Source organism: Bombus pyrosoma, linkage group LG9 (assembly GCF_014825855.1).
Source record: "Bombus pyrosoma isolate SC7728 linkage group LG9, ASM1482585v1, whole genome shotgun sequence".
NCBI classification, from domain to species: Eukaryota; Metazoa; Arthropoda; class Insecta; order Hymenoptera; family Apidae; genus Bombus; species Bombus pyrosoma.
The window spans coordinates 10,097,244-10,115,340 of NC_057778.1; the positions used below are offsets into that span (position 1 = coordinate 10,097,244).

General features: G+C 42.2%; 1 protein-coding gene across 11 annotated transcripts in view; it reads right to left on the reverse strand.

Annotated features, from left to right (window-relative positions):
* Positions 1-18,097, reverse strand: part of LOC122571183 (protein sprint) — a 209,019-nt gene that overhangs the window by 82,362 nt on the left and 108,560 nt on the right. The window contains exon 1 of one of the 11 annotated variants that reach the window (XM_043734601.1): positions 1,029-7,154. The exons of the other annotated variants lie outside the window; for them this stretch is intronic. Within the exon in view, the coding sequence (XP_043590536.1) occupies positions 1,029-1,087 (59 nt within the window). The 5' untranslated portion in view covers positions 1,088-7,154. Of the gene's footprint in view, positions 1-1,028; positions 7,155-18,097 lie in introns of those variants that run through there. 11 annotated transcript variants of the gene reach the window in all.

Sequence of the window (18,097 nt, forward strand, 5' to 3'; positions counted from 1 at the left end):
CGTACGTCTCTATCGAATTTCCTTGAGAAAATTTTCTCAAGAAGATTCACCGACGAAGACTCTACACCGCCGAGCTACCTTCCTCCCTTATCCTTCTGAATTATTCTGGAGAGTAATCGGCGGAAATGAAATCTACCAGCTCCAGTTACCGACGTCAGAAGTTCGTATTAATTATGACTCGTAATTGTCAATCGACGCTCTGTTGATTTCTACGATCACTAGGGGCAGTTAGGAAAGGGCTGAGATAAGTCATGAATCTCCATTAATAGAAGGGGGATTTTGAAGTGAAATTTCATATTAATATACCAGAAACTTAGTCAAGTCGACCATATGAATTTCTATGTCGAACGAACGAAGGAAATTCATCGAGCACGAACAAAGAAAATTCATCGAGCACGAACGAAAATAAGTATAAAAATATCGTCGACATTATCGCTATATAATCTAACATTTTATGTTCGTAATATTCTTACGTGGGAAGTTCAAGAAAGTTCTGCGTCTCTTACGTAATTTCATAACCTTCAGCTACAACCTTTAACTTTGACCTTTATCTTTTTAATCTTATCGATACTCGAGGGACTATAATCATATACTATACAGAGTGTCTAAATTCTTCCAGCCAAACCATCGCGAAGAAATCGCGGTAATAAAACAAAAATTCGCAAAGTCTTACCTAATGGTAGATTGTCCGAAAAGTGGCTTCCTTTTACACAAGACACGTCTCTTACAACGACGCATCTTTATACAAACATGAAACCTAATCTGTCAAACGTTGTTATCCTTATTTTGATAGAACAAAATGAATCATACGTAATTCGATAAAATAATATAAAACGGAAAATGTTGTGCATCCACTATTTCCTTATAGAACGAAAGAAACTTTTCGGACGATCTAATATATAGTTAAGAGATAAATTAAATTCCATTCCATAAATAAAAATTTCGAAAAGTCCGGTTTAACGTAGTACCATAAAACGTAAAAACATCACCCCTCCCTCTCAAAAAAGCGCAACGTTCCTTCGACTCACCTGAGAATATGTTGATTGGTAGACTGCAGCAGGATAGTAGTATACTTGGTGATCAGCATTTTTCCTCTCGCAAATGCCTCGAGGAAATCCACTAGCCGAAACGTTAGAAGTAAAACCGAGCTAATTCACGTACAGCCGTGTAACACGAAGCTGCGGTAGTCTCCACGCGACACAACGACGACAGTCGAAAGAGGGGTCTTGCACTCGTTTCGCATAAATCGCGGTCTAGGAAAATCGAGCAAAGCGAATGAAGAGCGCGTGGATGCCGCGGAAATTCTTCCGGCTATATTTAACGTTTCCAGCAGGCACAAAGCGATCCGGCTGCATCCTTCTTTTCTCCTTCTTTTCGAGGTTCCAGCGAAAACCTTGACGTCATTCGGCCGTCGATCTTGCCCGTGGTCAAGTCACCGGTATCGCGCCTCCTCCGCAACGATCGTCGCTGTGTTTGCTTCGGCTTTCGCTTTGTTTGTGCTGCACGTCGTCGACGAGGCGTGGTTTCGAGGCTGAGTGAGTTGCCGGATTGATTGGGTGTCTGCTTTTGGCGAGGGTGTTGATTCAAATCGCGTCACTTCGTGGTCTCTCGCGTTTCCTTTCGAGAATACGTGCACAAGTGTTTGTGCGATTGATTGGAAGTTTTGCTAGCTTCGCAAATATTGAAGTTACGATCGGTGCTTATTTTAAGTATGATTAATGTGGCTTCTTGGCTATGAAATATCGTTCCACTCGATCGATGCGTTCATAACGCTGATTAGAATTTCCGTAGAAATATTGGAGATATACGATCGATGTTAATTTCAAGTGTAATTTCCGTCATTTATCGGTGATTCGATAAAATATCTTTTTAATAAATTGATCAAACATTCTACCAGTGTTTGTGGTAATTGAAATTTTTATTGAAAGGTTGGAATTACGATTAGTGATCGTTTTGGATACGGTCGATACTCGATCGATAGTGTTTCGAGGTATATTTGCCGCTTCAATCGATTATTTATAGCATTGATTGAAATCTTCGTAGAAGTATCGAAGTCACGATCAATGTTAATTATAAGTATGATCAACGCCGACCATTGGGAATTCGGCGAAACACTCCTTTTAGCTCGTAGCTTTGCGCTTTATGAGTCCATTTCTAGAAAGTTAATAACTTCGTTGAGAAATCTGTAGCTTGGTAATTTTTAACATAGGAACCTTGTTCGCGATTAATATCTACGCTTCGTTATCTTCGCAATATTTATCAACTTGCCTTAAACTGCTATCGATCTATTCCTTTCCTTAAAACAGGTTACTTTTTACAGCATCCGTAGCAACAGATCTTGATTCGAGCAATCTTACCTTCTAAATTAAACTTCCTGTATAATCAACTTACAAAGTTGTCCTTTACGTGAGAACAAGATCCTCACGATTACTCGCAACATCCACTTCAATGATTAAATTTATTCAGAAAGATAAGTCATCTTCTGATCAAGCTTCCTCTTCCTCGTCAATTTCAACTTTTTACTCTCCTCTTTCTCACCAATTCTTCAAAACTTTTCGTATCTGCGACGATTATGTCGAAGTCTTGAAAAATCAATTTTTTCAGTTCCTCCAGTTTCCACCTTCAACCCAACACGATCGTGAACGTAACAATCACGTCTCTGTCAACCGTGTTCGGCCGAAACACGCAGCTGTCGCAAGAAAGAAGCTTCGAGTCAGGTGTGCTGTACCCTCTTTACTCTTTAACTGTCCAGGTCGAGGAGCTCGCGAACGGGTCCCAAGGTTTTGCCTCGTGTTTACCAGCCTGACAGATAGCGACAGGTGCAACGATCACAGAATGGCTTTCTTCGTTCCAGAACGGACACTATGGCGCCGTTTCGATTCTATTCTCGCGTATCGTCCTCAGCTAAAACGTCGTCGAATCTTAGTTGACGTTGGTCAGCGTTTTTACACGACTACTCCTTCGATTTAGTCGCGTTTATTCGTTGGAGATAGGACTTTCGCCGTGATTTATTCTCGCTCAACTATTAATCGAGTTTAATATCGCGTCTTCAACAGGATCTTCAGCTCTAGTTTTATTCTTCAGCGCCACTAAGTCGTCGAGATTTTCGTGAAATGGTTGGCGATGCCGCATGATTTATTCTCTGATTTATGTCTCGTTTATTCAACTTCGACATTTTCACGCGATCTTGAATTTCTTGAATTTACGTAGTCCTTTTAATATCCGCCATCTTACAGCTTGTCGATCTTGAAGTTAGATTCTGTTTTCATATCTTCGGTGTATCTTCATCAGGACTGTCGATTTTTCCCTCGTTGACATTGGTCAACGACCTTTCACGACTTTTCAAATGTCTTCAGTCGTTTTCTTTCGCATCGATGATGTCACGCAATCTATTCTTGAATTTATTTTCATACATACACCGATCTTGCTTCACGCTCGATCCTCCATTCGATCGTAAATTTCGATTTTCCTGTTAGACGTTCAGCGTGTAAACGCTTCTTAGCGTCTCGCCAAAGTACCGTCGTGTGTTGCTTGACGTTGGTCAGGGATGCCACGACTTGCCCTTCGATTTATCCTCGTTTATCCACCGATCGAGCTTCACGTCGAGTCTGCCGCGCGATCTTGAAAGATCGGTCAACGTTCCTGCGACCTTGTCGGCCTCGAGGCCCGGTCGATTATTCTTTATTGCGACTCGTCGAACGATCGAGGGCCGCGCCACCGTTTCTGGAATACGATTTCGTGGAAATCGTGTCGTCGATCGAGTCGAATCACCAATGGCCGAGTATTTTTAGCGCCACTCTGCCAGAGATCGCGACGGTCAACTTGTTCAATGATGCAGAGAATCACGGGACTGTGTGAGATTCCGAAACGTAACACGATCAACTTGCCTCGATCAGGGAATTGATTCTGTCTAAGACGTTCTCAACTGCATTCCGTTTTGAAGCTCGAATCGATTATTGGATTGTCTGCTGATCAGAAACTTCTTTAAATCTTGTAATTGAAAATGTCCGGTTTAAATAAATCGGACGAGATTCTTAGCTATATTTTAAATTTTGCAAGTACGACACGATGTATTTTTGGTTGACTATTGCTTCGATGAATTATTCGAGCTTTTTGATCTTCTAAGATTTATTTACGTATAGCTTGACTTTCCGTCGTACGATCTTTTCTGCTACGCTGCGCGTCGACATTTTTAGACTTTCCAAGACGAAGTTGCTTTAGATTGCACAGGAAGATCCTGATTATTCTAGCGATTCTCGGCTCGGTCGTTTGGGATTCAGGGTTTGACAAGGAGGTCAGCTTGATCAACTCGTTGTCTCAGAGAATCATAGCGATGTTACGCTTCTATGCACCGAGATCTTGATTATTAAACGAGACCAATTTAGCAGACGCGGCAGAAGTGTCTTCTTTGTTTCATAAAATCGTCTGAATGGAGTTCTGTTCGAGGAAATCATTGAGTCGTAACGAAGGATCGCAAGCGCGCGTGCCACGTTAAAAACAAAATTCCAAAAATTTTAGCAGTCCGAAAGTAATCGTAGACGCGTGCGTCGTAACGTTACACGGAAGTCGATCACCAAAGATTCCGATTATTCGAAGAATTCAGTCCAATCAAGCTACTTGACGTTGAAAAGATCGTACAAACGTGCGTTAAATTGTCACAGAAACCTCGATCCTCTAGAATTCGTATTATTCGTAGAATTCACTAGAAAGCAGCTATCAGTAACGTCAAATAATTTCGAACATTCGTGTTAAATTGTTACAAAGGCCTTGGCCTGGAATTCATATTGGAAAATCCAGCTGAGAAGAGAGTCACTGGAAAAATATTATATAATTTCAAAACCGCAATTATTAAATTGCAGTAAAGTCCTTGGTCGCGTAGAATTCGCATTGTTTGAAAAAATTTAGTCGCACGAGAGTCACGAGAAACATCAAATAGTTTTAAACATCTACTAAATAACTATTAAATTCTGTATATCAAATTGTCAGAGACCTCGGTTATAATTTGGATTATTTAAAAAATCCAGCTGCTGTGAATAATTGCAAGCACTAATTATATAGTGTTAAGAACAATTCAAAATTCGAACGTTCGTGATTTTTTTCAAATACTTCCAACATTCGATCACTCGATTAATCACCTGTTTGTCGGTCACGTATCGAAGCTCATTCGAAGCTCGCCGTATCTCGGTTCACCAATGCCGTACTCACACGGTAAATCACACTAAAAGGAGGAAGAATCTACACTCAAAGAGAATAGCAAAAAAAGAGAGATGTTCGGTCGCAATGATTAGTCTATCGATCGTCCGCTCGAACTCACAAATTGGTAATCCAAAGTTCACCAATATATCTTATATCGTACATCATATCGTAGAAAAGACAGTCTGCGTTGAAGAAGAATAGCGAAGAAGCAATTAAAACGACGATCGATCATCTTGAAACTCACATATTGGCCATTCAAGGTTCACCAAATGTCAGTTCACCGGTCACCATATCTGATGTCATGTATCACCACATGAAGAAGAAACAGTCTATGTTGAAGAAAAGTAGTAAAATGGTAGATCAATAGCAAAATGATGAGCGAGCACAATGATCCAAGGTCTCTGTCGAAGAACAAGGTACTCGCGTGTCAGAGACACTGGCAGGTGGTAGCAAACCGCCTTAAGTAGCATCGACAGGAGCGTGGCTGGTGCCAGTCCTTGTCTGCCAGTTCATTCGGAAGTGATCTGCTCAATAAGCGTCGCTCTGAGGCGCGTTTAATCGGTGTCAACGAAGGACAGGCGAACGATAAACAGTCTTGCGGTGGTTATATCGATGACGTCGCTTCTAGAAACTCCTCCAAGTGCACTTACTTCTCTGTTAACTACACAATCCTCTATCAGAAACGTTTCTCCTCGAGCGTTTCTCTTCCTCGACGAATTTATCGAATTTATCGGCGAATCTCGAAAGAGTCGAACCTTTCGGTGACCTCTTCCGGTATCTTGCCCTTCTATCCGAACTCTGAACTCTGTTCGTGGATCGTTCGTGAACTATAGCAAGGTTCGAAGGATCGGAGGCTGGATCACGAGACGAATCGCGTTATCGATCCCTCAGAATCGACAATGGCGACGAGGAGGGATCGGTTGCAGAGCGGAGGAAGCGAATCGAGGGATTTTCGCGAGACCCCAGGTAAATTGCGCTCAGCGTCCACTCTGCTTCGCGTCTCGCCGTCTCGAATTGATTTCATGCTCGATCGCGCTTGAGTCTGGGTCATCCGCGCTAACTTTCCAACTCCGTCGAGTCTTGGAAACGCGTAGTATCGAAGACGTGGCCATTGTACGCGGTTCGGTTGCGATTTTCGGCCGATCGACGCGCCATTCCTCTCGACCATCGCGGTTAACCTTCAGAAACTATCTGAATTGGGGAACTACCGTGGATCCCGTTTTCCTTCATCGTGAGAATCGATCGCGAGATTCATATGTTCGATCGAGACAAGCTTCGACGATATTAGAAAACCTTCAACGAGACACTGTCTAAGAACGTTCGTAGATAATCGACACTCGCACTCGAAGACCTTTCATCTTCACCTAATCACGACCCACGTCACCAGAGGACGAAACTTCTCGCAAACACTTTCTCCTTCGAATCTTCAAGCTCTTTCCAAGTTTTCCTAGTCCTTTCGCGTTACCACACCTTTTACCTGCGCCATGTTCAAAGAACCATCGATCCACGTTATCCAAGGATCAGACAAAGAATCACCGCCCAAGCTTCTTCCTTCATGAACCTCCTAATTGATGGATTCCGGTTCACGGTAAAGTCCTTCAGGGATTCATGATACTACGGTCCTCGTGGATCTCGATCATCCCCAATACCTAAAATCTGAAGGATTTGGCATCGATCGTTCTCCAGGATCTCGTTTTCTTGGATTATTTATAGACACGGCGGACAAAGAGGTTCTCGAGCGTGCAGCCCGGCTGCCGGTCGCGAATGGACTGGTTGCACGTTTGTTAAACACTATAGTCGCGACTGTACCGCGCGGACTCTAGCTGCACAGGCGCCTATAGTCCCGGCTGGTTACGCCGACTGGATCGTCCTGTGCTCTCTCGGCGACTTTTCGAGCACGCCGTGGCTGTCTCTCCGCGGCGTGGCCACGTGTGCTTCAACAGTGTGCAAGGGGACTCTGCACTCGCGTCGAGAGTGCGCACACCGGGGCTGGGAGAACTGGCTGCCGGCACGTAGGCACCGGGAAACGCGGGACGCCTACTTGCAGGGTACTGGGTGGGGGTGATAATTTCGTGAGGCACCCGGTCGACCAACCGAAGAACGGTCCTTCTTCGACGGCATCGAGATGTGTGTGGGGACCACGTCCGTAGGGTTTTCGTTGTAGGGAAGATCGCGATCGGTTAGTATATAAGGTGTTCTTTCGTTTTGAAACGAATTGCAAGCTTTGATAGTAAAATGCTACGACTTCTCCTATTTTCCCTAGGAACGGTAAGCGTGAGAACGTACAGTAGCAAATAAAATTAATTTACAGATTAATTTACAAGTTTAATTGGCGCGGTGAATCTATGAACATTTACGAAGTTTTCGTTGTAGGGAATATCGCAGTCGGTTGGTTGTTATATAGGGTGATTCCGAAAATCGTGGCGCAATCGAAAAGAACATAGTTCCTCTCGTAGAAATTTGTTTAATCGTTAATTATTACCAATATCTTATAACAGCGAATATATCTTCAAAAAGGGCAATTACTCGACGCACGATCTTCGTTAGATACTATCTTCGATATGAAGTTTTTCTAGGTAATTTTCTCAGTTTAATCCCATAAATGTTCACTTTTACCAAAACGCTCGCGTTCCAGAACTCGTTGATTAAAGCACGATCAATCAATCCGGGAGCAAATACTTTATCCAGAAGCAAAAATTCCGCGAGGAAACGCTAATTTCACGCGACTGCCTCGAGACTCTATCAGCCAGTTATCTGGCGATTATTCAAATTACCGAGTCGACCTCGCGAGTTTCACAGAGGAAACGGTTGATACTTAACAAATTGCGGCAACTCTCTTACCATGGTCCGATTATTTCAATTGCACGTGGTCACCGACGAAAGAAAATCACCGGCAACTACTAAATCGAAATAAAATAAAATAGGAGGAAAATCGTGAACGGAACTCGATTACTCGCCGTGACCAGGCTTAACCTAATTGCGTGCGCGAGTACGTGCCTGGTAATTAAGAACAATTCGCGAGTTAGAGCGATCGAGAGGTGAGTTGGTTCAGCCTCGTTGAAATTCCAACCGCGAGGGACGAGCCGTACGTAATGTGCGTAATTTATCGTAAGCTTCTTACGCGAGTCGGTTTCAATTTCTTGCTATTAAGGCACGTACGTGATGGCAGACATAGTGGAAGATCAGGCGGTTAACGGTGGTGGTTCTTGATACTTTTCTTCATTTTCGGTCTCTTCGCAGTTGCTTTTTGCTTCTTTTATTTCTTCCATTTTAGACAATCTTTCTTGTACCGTATTTTTCATTTAATTGCTGCGATTCTGTTGGAATACTTGTAACGGATATTTATACATGCAAGTGTTCAGTTTCCTATAAATAAAATTTCGCCTGCCTACAAGAAATTATTCCTTTTCGTTTTAATCTTTTCTATTCGCTCTTTTCTTTGCGCAATTTCGTCGTACAACACGATCCAAAATTATAATTATATTTCCCTCTGTGATTAATCTATTTCACAAACTGACACGACATAGTTAAAAACGAAGTGCTGTAGATTCAAAAAAATTCAAACTCGTAAACCGTTCGCCGATCGTTCGACCGGAAGTCCTCCAGTTTTATCCTCTCACGTGTAGTACGTTGCACCGTGTGAAACGGTTGCCAACGGCAACAAACGGCAGTTTGCAACGTCCAGATAGGCGCATTAACGGAAGAACGGGGATGAAAACGAACAGATTTGACCGTGGCCCGCTCGATTGTCCCATCGTCCCTTTCTCTCGTGACCGGTCGTCTATTAAATAACCGTGGATCGCCGCTTTTCCGGCGCTCTCGCCCGTGAGATTGATAACGCAGCTGCGTTATTGCCTCGAGATCGACCCTGCGTTTCTCTCAATGCACTTTTTTTTCTCTCCTTTTCCTGTATTTTATGAAGCCGGCATGCTTAATTGCCACAGGTATCTCGAAGGTAGATTTTATATTTTTTTACGAATTGCAGAATTTAATCCCATTGCGAAAGATGGAGAAACCGTTCGATATCTTTCGTACAATGATTATCATCGCTTCGGACTGATTCAATTAAAGCAACGATATTCATCGTTAAATAATATTGTTATTAAGATATGTATAATTTTCTGTGCTGGACTAGATTAGCAGCTAAGTAGTGACACACGTATGTGAATATGAGTGTATGGAAGTATGTGTGTATGCAACGTCTCGAAAAACAGACGAATGTAACTGTTTCGTTGGTATGGAAGATGCTGAGACGCGTGCAAATGTATATCGACGAAGATCCTGGAAATCGTTTATTAAATAAATTTAAAACTATTTTAATATGAATTCCAAGTGTAATCTTAGTGTTCCTTTACTTTTATTTCGGCGATTAAGACCCACAATTCTCGACAATTATTAGTACTTTTCTATGCGAAATTATCACTGGACCACGAATATTCACGCATTGGTGATAATTTATTAAACGCACGAAAATCCACGTAATATACAAAAACATATAAAATATGCAAAGTTTAAAATATCAATTCGACGTATGTATATAGCAAATATACAGCAATAACATGTATTAGAGATTTTATGTAAGGGGACAGCACTGGACTCAGAGATTTCTACATAGCAAGGTAGTTCTTCCACTTCGAGTTCTTGCAACAGAAATAATTTTTACTATTGCAATCGTAATATCTCTGTTAACCTACTTTTCGCCTATAAATCCAAACAGAAATATTATTGCCGCGAACCGGGTATTACGACATTTTCAAACTTTCCTTTAGGAAAGGGAAAACAAATTATGGAAGAGTCAGCTTCCCAGAAATTCCCTGTACTCGTTTCTCATATTAAAAACACGTTTGCGTATCGTGTCCCTTCATTGTATGCTAACGACGCACAATTTACGGCGTGTTTCGTACCACCACCGTATTTTCGCGCGTTTAATTCATCTTCGCTCTTGCGCAATTACGCTTCGTTTATCCTTTCATTCATTGCCGCTCGTCTCATGCACCAACGAAAGCCTCAAAACTACTCCCTAACGAATCCCCCCATCTCTCTCTCTCTCTCTCTCTCTCTCTCTCTCTCTCTCTCTCTCTCTCGAGCAATTAGATCGCAGAATTGCAATGTAAGGTTCGTTATAATTCCGCGATACATTCTTTTCGAGGAAACAGTTTCCGCGAAAAATTAATTTTATTCCTTCCTTTTAAATTTATTTCCATATCGAGTTCGAAGATGCAGGAAATTTCGAAATATTTGGAGCAAAAGTCGACAAGCTCTGAAACTGGAATTTCAGCTCACTTGAATTTTCTCTTTAAGTTACTCTTCGATCTTTACTCCAGATTCCTAATTCTCAAGAATTTAACGAAGCTATTGTCTTCGTTTGATCAATTCCCCATCATCCTATCCTCTAGATATCACATTTACACATACGTATGTCTATATTATCTCTATCATCTGTACTATTTCTCAACATCTTATTTCTTCGTTCGCGAATCCGCGATCTCTTCATTTAAAAAACCTCGGTATCAAAGTTTTAGAAATTTGACACGACTTTGTCGTTCGACGACGATCCTATGCCTTCAATTTTCTTAAAAATATTCCACCTCCCACTTCACTGTCGTTCTGCTGAAAGTTGCTCCCCCAGAAATTCTAGCAAAATTCTATTCAATTCTCTGCCTAGATTCCGTTAAAAATTCTAGCAATGCTGCGCAAGATTTCACGTGCAACATTCAGTCTCCTCTTCGAGTCGAAGAAACGGAAAGTCTTTCCACTCGATTGTTTCCTTCTCGACAGCCGTATATAGGCGGAACAGGATCCGGTAGAAAAATCCACGGAAGAGGACGAGGCGGACGAGATGGAAGGCGCAAGAAACCTTCGCGAGAAACCGGCAGCCGTTCCCCGAGTTTTGCTGTCGGCCAGTGAAGGTCGAGCGTAACTGCTCAGCCAGTTGGCCGGTTTCCACAAATAGCCGTCCTACTGTGCCTTCTTTGTTCGTTAATCGTCCCGAGAAAGCAATTAGAAGCTTGTGCACACAACCATGCCACCATTGCTGCTCTTCTTCTTCCTCCTTTTGAATCTATTTTTTCTTTCTTTATACCAAGTACTCGGTTACGTTTTTCCGGAATGGAAAAAATCTTGTTTAGAAGTTCTTAGGAGGAAAGGCACAGATGGGAACAATAAAGCTTCGTGTGTTGGATATTTTCATGATGACTTTGTAATGGTTTCTTGCCTGAAGATTTATGGGTAGAGCGTGAAAGTGTTGGAAGAATTCGATCTCAGTATGTATCCTTTTGTTTCTTCTTTTTCTTCGACGATGTTTTCTATAGGTCTATGACGAAAATCGTACAACTTTTGCAACTCTTTCGGAGTATAGCTCGGGACAGATATAACTTCGGTACAGATATAACCTCATTTGTCTTATCAAACTTTTTACTATAATTTTTTTACTTTGAGAAAATTTGCTGAAGCGATATTAATAATTTGTAACAAAATTAACTACAAATACATAATACTAATTTCTGATTTGTGAAATTTTATTAACAAAATTCGTTCGATTGTACGACAGAGTTGAGATTTAACAAAAATATAGTTGCCATCTTTCGCAAGTAACCTGAAGAAAGCGACGTGGAAGCGCTTCAAAACTACAAAACTATGGCTAGTCGAAAATTCACGTCGAAATAAACCTTCTACACTTGCCCACTTCGCACCCTCGTACCCTTCAAAAAACAAATTCGAACGTGTCTCAGCGTTCAACACACTGTTCACCAGTCAGTTCAGTTCGTTCAACCCCTCGAAAGCCCCCGTCGTCACGGTTACAGCGACGTTTCTTCGCTCGTCTCGATCGAGTTTACCCCCGACTCGTCTGTTCCACTCCTCTTGCAACTTCCTGCACGTTGCACTGCGGGCTTTTCCTGCATTTTTCCTATTTGCACGATTTTCAGCTGGTGCAGGGTACACGTTTTTCCCATTGTTTATACGGGAATTCCACGACAAGTGGTTTAATGCCGCTCGAGGGTCGCGCTCCAGCGATGAAAAACTCTCTTCTCCTGTCTTTCGCAACGTTTCGAAGGGGAAAAAGCATTCTCGATGGCAATGGCGCCGCATAGATGGTACCGTTGAATTTATGGAGGGTGAATCGAGCGTTGTAATATCGGGGGCCGCGTAATCACGGCCCTCTCGATCCACGAACGAACCGAGATTAATCGCGCGCGATCTCTTATTGGCGGATCCACACGCTGTCCTCGATAGTGTGGTCCGAGTTAATTGGCAATGGATACATCTGTGTGTGTGTGTGTGTGTGTGTGTGTGTGTGTGTGGATTTCGGGGTTGAAAAGTTGGAGAGAGCCGTTGAACGTTGAATATATTCGTAGCGGGGAAATGTTGATTAATTTCTTACAGCGAGGAAAATTTGTTATTTACTTTCGTTAAACGGGCCGAAGGAAAGTTAAAGAAAAGAAGATGACTGGACATGTGTGCTAGGGAAATGTAAAAAAACTGGAGTCTACAGGTTACAACTGTAATCGTCTTAGGAAACTTTCTTCGAAAGCTTAGACATTTCGACGAGAAGTGGAAGAAAATCGTGACGGTAACAAACGAGGAAAGAAACAGAATTACTGCGAGCTATTTTCACCGCGATGACTCGCTCCCATTCAATAGCATTTTCACTCGAAAACTCGATAAGACGCGCATCTGTCGGCGATTTTGCCGGTTCCGTGTTTTTCAAGCGTGCGACTGCAAGAGCATCGTTGTTCTTCGCCTTGCAACGGAGAATCGACCGACAGAGGGGTATCGTTTCAGGTTCATTAGCGCTTAATGAGTTAATATGAGTGAGCTCTTTCAGACTACCACGGATTAGAAGATTCGAATCAAAGTACTGCTCGATACGAGACTCTGACGAATTCAATTAAACACGAAACGGCCATATTCGATTGGCCTATTTCCAACTATCAATTACCTAAACTTCGTCAGAGATCGCGATCAGTTCGTTTCCATCGAACGACTATTTGGATTTTGTCCAGTTCTCGCATTCGTCTATTTTACTTTGATTAAATTTCCTCGGGTTTTGAAACTCGTTAAAATGCATCGAACTAGCGAAGAAAACGCAAAGATCCTGTTGATAATGTTGGATCTCAATAGCCGAAATAATGATATAGGAACACTAAATTTACACTTGGAATTAATATTGGAATAGTCCTATATTTATTTGATAAACGATTTCAAAGATATTCATCGATACACACTTGCACGCGTCTCACCACTTTCTTCCATATCCGACTGTTAACCGACCGAATCGTTTACATTCATTCGTTTTTGAAACGCCGCGCATATACGTACTGCCACACATTGATATTCACATACAAGTATTACTACTCCGCTACTACTACATTATATCTAACCTAAGTCTAGCACATAAAATTATACACATCTCAATAGACGCAACTACTGTCTGACACATCGACGCTACAAAAGTAAACTCAAGGTAAACCACTTACCTAACCATTCGCAAATTTCTCATCAAAAATTTCATTTAAAAGGAACCTCTTCATCTCAAAGACGAAAGTATGCACCGCTATGTTGGTAGCTTTCGAGTTCGTGCCCATTGAGAAAAATGAGAAGCAAAGTGGAGGAACGATCTCTGAATTCGAGTCCCTATTAGCCTCTATCTGATCGCAGAGAATCGGCAGTTCTTTCACCGGTTTTAAACGGTCCCGTAATGAAAGCTCGGCTCTTCCTCCGGGCGAAAGGAGATCGAAGAGGACGGACAATTAATTTTACGAGCGGTGCAAATGGAAGCCAGCTCAAGCGACCACGGAGAGACACGATTGGCCACGATATTTATCGTCTTTTATCGTCCAGAGGAAATACGACTCGTCTCTTGGATGCTCTTTTAATCGATCGTCTAGTAGAATCGCCGTAAGGCTGCCTCTTTTTCTCGTTTTTCACTTCCGTTTTCAACAACTATCGGATGTCTGATAGAAGTTGCGTCGTATGGTGAAGTGTTTGAAATTCTCACGAGTGTGTTTCTTACGTAACAGATGTCCCTTGCTTGGATATCTTACGATGTTTAATCAGGATAATTATGATGGATCGGTGAAAGGTAAATACGCTTTTGTTCGTATGTCGTTGGAAATGATAGTCAGTGGTGTTGTGACGCGTAATAATTTACCAATTAATAATATCGATAGGTTTGACAAATTACAAATCGTTGTAGACTTCCATTTTACAGTTCCACAATTTTAAATGAAATAGGATAATCGAGTGACTCTTCGCTTGTAAAATGTACTTTAAAAATCGTATTTGTTTTTGTTGTTATTGTTGTATTCATAGGTGGGATCGCAATAGCTATTATTTTATTCTTTGCATAAATCTATCACACCGTTCTCAGACGAAAAACCTTTATTGCACTCTCTTACATAGACTAGAGATAAGAACAAAAGAACATCTTAAACCTACCGATTAAATCTATCGATTGTATCTAGAACTATGCTTTAATTACTATTTATTGTAACTGGCGCATCTGCACATGGTTGGTGAGCACGAACTCACGTTGTCATTTTCAACAGTTTTATTATCAAATTTGTGATTCGTGGCCTGTATGTACGCATGTATTTTATTACTTCTTGCCTTTAGGCTTCGAGGGACTTCCAATTTTATTTTTATTTACGACGTCTTACAAATTCCATACGATTGCTTCCGTTACATTTTTTATTCTAATCTCGTTCTTCACTTATCACTACATAAACTTTGCCTAATTTAACGATTAATTTAATCGATGCTAAACTCTCAGCAGTCTTCTAACAATTATATTTTGATCTGACTCTCATTGCGCTACATGTAACGAACAATACACGATAAACCAAGATCGGCACCTTATAAATTCTATACGACAGCTTCCGTTACATTTTTTATTCTAATCTCGTTCTTCACTTATCACTACATAAACTTTGCCTAATTTAACGATTAATTTAATCGATGCTAAACTCTCAGCAGTCTTCTAACAATTATATTTTGATCTGATTCTCATTGCGCTACATGTAACGAACAATACATTATAAACGAAGATCGATTGACTCGTAAAATTTGATTAATATTAAATTCAGACGCGCAAGAGGAGCCAGGTTTAGAATAAAAAGATTTTATGTCATTTAAGGCAAAAGAAGAAATGATGCGAACGCGATCTAACTGCAATCTGTCTTTTAGCCCGATCAATTCCGTCATCCTCGACGTTTTTTCGCACGAGTAGTTCATGCAAAAAGACACACGAGATCTCGAGCAGATTATCAAGCGTGACAAGTGTCGTCCCAAGGTCGTATGAATCTTGCACGAGTTTGCCTGCGACGAATATTTTCCACGCGGCGGACGTTTCCGCGGGGTGGACAGGGTAAAAAAGGTGGCGCTTACGCGTCGATTTATGGAGATTGTACATCATGCCCGGAGCTGGATAATCCGTTACGTGGTAACACGAGTACAGACGCGGCGCAATGGTTCCCAGGAGGATTCTGATGAGAGAGACGCGACGGCGGAAACGCGCGGCGACGCCCGCTCGCGGCTTCGCCTTGTAAATAATTCAGTGCGCATTAAGGTGCTCATGCTTGTGAGCGCGATCCTCTCGCGAAAACGAACGAGTGCAAGGGAAATCGGCACACATTGGGGTTGGAACAGGTGCGAAAGTTACGTCTGAAGGGTTGATTTTTGAAGGGCGACGCCTGGTTTTCTTTCATAATGCTTGTGCGTGCGTTTGGGATATAAGTAAATGCGTGACACGCTTGAAAATAATTTCACTTTCTTTCGATTATTTCTAGGCCGATTTAATGACTATGGTACCGATGAGTTAAATACGACCAGAGGCAGACTGTAACGAGGTAAGTTTAACGCGCCAGGATTTTGTCGATCAGTAAAGTTGATCGTGGTAATTCTGTTTATATTGTTACTTATCCTTGCAAGTTCTTGGTGACTTCTGCGATAACGAAACACAATTCCCGCTCTTTATAAATTTCGCGAAAAGGAAGAAGAGCAGTGAAAAATTCGCTAAGAGTTACGCTTACCGGGTAATTCATTTACCAGGACATTCGCGATTCGGAAATTACTTTGCTAATTAGCGATTCCTCGTTACGTTTCATACAGCTTTGCCACAAACCAACATCAAAGTCATAAAACAACGCCCGTGCCTCGAAGAAAATGAAAAAGCAAAAGAAAGAAAAACGTAGGAAAATACAGAGGGGGACATAATCACGCGAAACATAATCTTTCGCGTCTTCAATATCCTCGGAACAAACCCTGCCGTGAAAACCAAAAAACCAGTCGCGTCAAAGGAGAACAGAACAAACGAAACCAGAAGAAACATCCAGCTTATACTCGTTCAAATGTTCATATCGTGAAGAGCGTGTGTATGTGTGTGTGTGTGTGTGTGTGTGTGTGTGTGTGTGTGTGAGAGAGAGAGAGAGAGAGATTTTAATCAGACCTCGGAAATCGTAGTCTCCCTTTTGGAAAGGGGTTAGAGATCTTTCTCGGGGTGTCTACCCTCGCCTTTTGTGTCCTCTTCTTTTCTTCCTTTCCTCTTTGTCCTTTCTTTTTTATTTTTTTCTCGCAAAGGGAACATCAGCAGGCTGCCTTCTCGACGACAATGCTTCGAGCCGGTCGTCATTGTCCCGACGTTATGAGGTGAAAAATGAAAGATAACGATTTCGCGGTGTCTTCCTCGCGATAACGTTTTCGACCGCGTTCCCTTCATATTTTCAGCCCGTAATCCCCGCTGTCCCCCCTCGGGGGTCGTGCAGAAGGTGTCGTAAATTCGAGGGACGACACTTTTTTCTATATTAAGGTCGCCTCCAGAGCGAAAAGTCGCCATGCGGAAGGAGAAACCGAGGAAGGAGGGTTTTTGTTCTTGCAGTGTGGAAGCTTCAAAATAAGAAAGATGAAAATATTAATTTTCTATAGTTTGCATGAAACAATTCAAGACAATAATATTCAATGAGGAAGGTGACGAGAAATTACAACGTTCTGATTGAAAACAGCAAAACAATTGAAAGACACGTAGCAGGATACTATACTTTTTTCTTGCAGATTAGAAGGTAAAATTAATTTTCTATTGCTCATTTCCTATCTGATTCTTTTTTCAAGGAAGAGATCAGTAAACGAAACTCTCACACTTGTACAGATTTCTCTACTACTATTCTCATAGAAATTTCTTAAATGAAAGATGTTATCGCATATACCGCTTTTTTCATCCGCACCCTCGCACGTCACTGCAGAAGATGAAAATTTGATCCGCGGTGAGCGCGTTAACACCTCAAACGCCCGAAACACTGTTCAATCACCAGTCGTCCCCACAGACGATATTCCATTCTCCACACCCTCGATACCACAATCGAAGACTCGCGAGTCCAGCAACAGTTCCTCGTCAACGTTCCCCATTATCGACTGCTACACGCGAACCACTATCGAACCTAATCGATCGCGTCCAGCCTATCAATCTCCGTTATTCAGCGCGATATCAGGTTGGACTGCGCGCCATGGCGTCCATGGGGGTTGCAGCACTGTCGCTGCAACCCCCCCGCCAGGCTATTGTCACTGGTGACAAAGACACGCACTTCACGCTGCTCGAGTCAGGAACGAGAGCGTAGGAAATAAAAAAAAAAAAAAGAAGGGACAGAGTAGGAGAAGAGGCGGAAGGAGAAGGAAGGAAGAGCTCTCGTGCACGCCAGCCGACCAACCCTCTTGCATTGTGAGCCGCGACATCGATTTTCCCGCCGCCGGGCGCTTTGTAAATGCTGGAAATTGAGCGGGAAACGCGCGCCGGAGAATGGGCCTGCGGCGGTCCGAGAAAGTGCATTAGTGCGAAATATAGGGGAGGGCACGGTTTTCCTCGGTGCCACGGAATTTTCTGGCAGAGCTATAGCGATCGTATAGCGAATAA